The 1,427-nt window shown below is 62.6% G+C and overlaps 1 protein-coding gene across 1 annotated transcript in view; it reads left to right on the top strand.

The window, feature by feature from the left end:
* Positions 1-1,199: 1,199 nt before the first annotated feature.
* The window catches only part of LOC104157518 (protein fosB-like), a gene marked incomplete at its 5' end in the record, with an annotated part of 401 nt that continues 173 nt past the window's right edge, over positions 1,200-1,427 (top strand). Inside the window, one exon of the mRNA XM_009694880.1 lies at positions 1,200-1,371. Within this exon, the coding sequence (XP_009693182.1) occupies positions 1,200-1,371 (172 nt within the window). The remainder of the gene's footprint in view (positions 1,372-1,427) is intronic.

Raw genomic sequence — 1,427 nt, 5'->3', positions numbered from 1 at the left:
GTGGAGGGATGCCCACATCCCCAAAGGCTGGGGATGGGTCGATGTCCTCGAGGATGTTTGGGGACAGCGGTGACCCCCCGGCCATGGGGACATTGGAAGGGGATGGTTGACTTGGGCTTGTTGGAATGGGACAGGTTGAGGTCCATGGGAGCAGATGGATGGGGACAGTGGTGTCCCCAGGACCGAGGGACACGAAGGGGCTGATGACATCCCCAGGACTTGGGTGTGTTGGAGGGGGACAGGTCGATGCTCGTGGATGCAGACCCTGGGGAACTGGGGTCATTAAATGGGGACAGTGGTGTCCCCAGGACCAAGGGACGCTGGAAGGGGATGATGACAACGATGATGATGGCCTCAGAGCTGGGGACGGACCAATACCTGCAGATCCTGATTCCAGCAAGACAGGGACACAAGATGGGGACAGTGGTGTCCCTAGAAGCAAGGGACACTGGAGGGGATGAGGTCCCCAGGACCTGGCTGTGTTGGAGGGGACAGATGGATGCCTAGGGGGGCACATCCTGGGGAGCTGCGGGTGTTGGATGGGGACAACGGTGTCCCCAGGACCGAGGGACGCTGGGAGGGGACAATGATGACCCTGGGAGCTGGGGACATCAGAGAGTGACAAGCCAGTTTGCCTACGGGTGCCGATCTTGGGGAGCCAGGGACAGTGGAGAGAGGTGACAACGTCCTCAGGAGCTGGGGGTCTTGGAGGGGGGACAGTCTGGTCCCTGGGGATGATGACATTGGGGATGATGACATGAGGACCAGGACAGTCCCCAGGAATTGGGGACATTAGAGGGGACAGTCTGATGCCCTGGGATCTCTGAGAGGGACAATGCCATCTGCAGGAGCAGGGGACATCAGGAGAGAACATGTGGGGATGCTGGAGGAAGAGGATGCCGTCCCCAGGAGCTGGGGACATCAGAGGGGGACAGAAGGACATCTAGGGGTGCTGGAAGGGGACAACGCTGTCCCCAGGAGCAGGGGACGTGGGAGGGGGACAGGTGGAGACCTGGGGATGACGGTGGTCCCCCCAAGCAGGGGGGGACGCCGGAGGAGGACGTATGGGTACCCAGGGATACTGGAGGGAGGACTGAGCCCATTGTGGAGGCCACGGGAGGGTGATGTCCCCAAGGGTTGGGGAAGGGGACAGAGGTGTCCCCTGCAACCCATCTCACCCCATCCCACTGCCACCTCAGGAGACGGATCAGCTGGAGGAAGAGAAAGCCGAGCTGGAGTCGGAGATCGCCGAGCTGCAGAAGGAGAAGGAACGGCTCGAATTCGTCTTGGTGGCCCACGCGCCCGCCTGCAAGCTCCCCTTCGAGGACGTCGGCTCCATGGGTGCCGGCCCCGCCGAGGTGAGCACCCTGGGCAAGGAAGAGCCGGCGGGGACCGTCGCCTTCCTACCCCCGGGTCCGTTCCAGCCG

Source organism: Cariama cristata, unplaced genomic scaffold (genome assembly GCF_000690535.1).
Source record: "Cariama cristata isolate BGI_N322 unplaced genomic scaffold, ASM69053v1 scaffold37030, whole genome shotgun sequence".
In the NCBI taxonomy this organism is placed as follows: Eukaryota; Metazoa; Chordata; class Aves; order Cariamiformes; family Cariamidae; genus Cariama; species Cariama cristata.
This window is presented reverse-complemented; position numbering and strand designations above follow the sequence as displayed.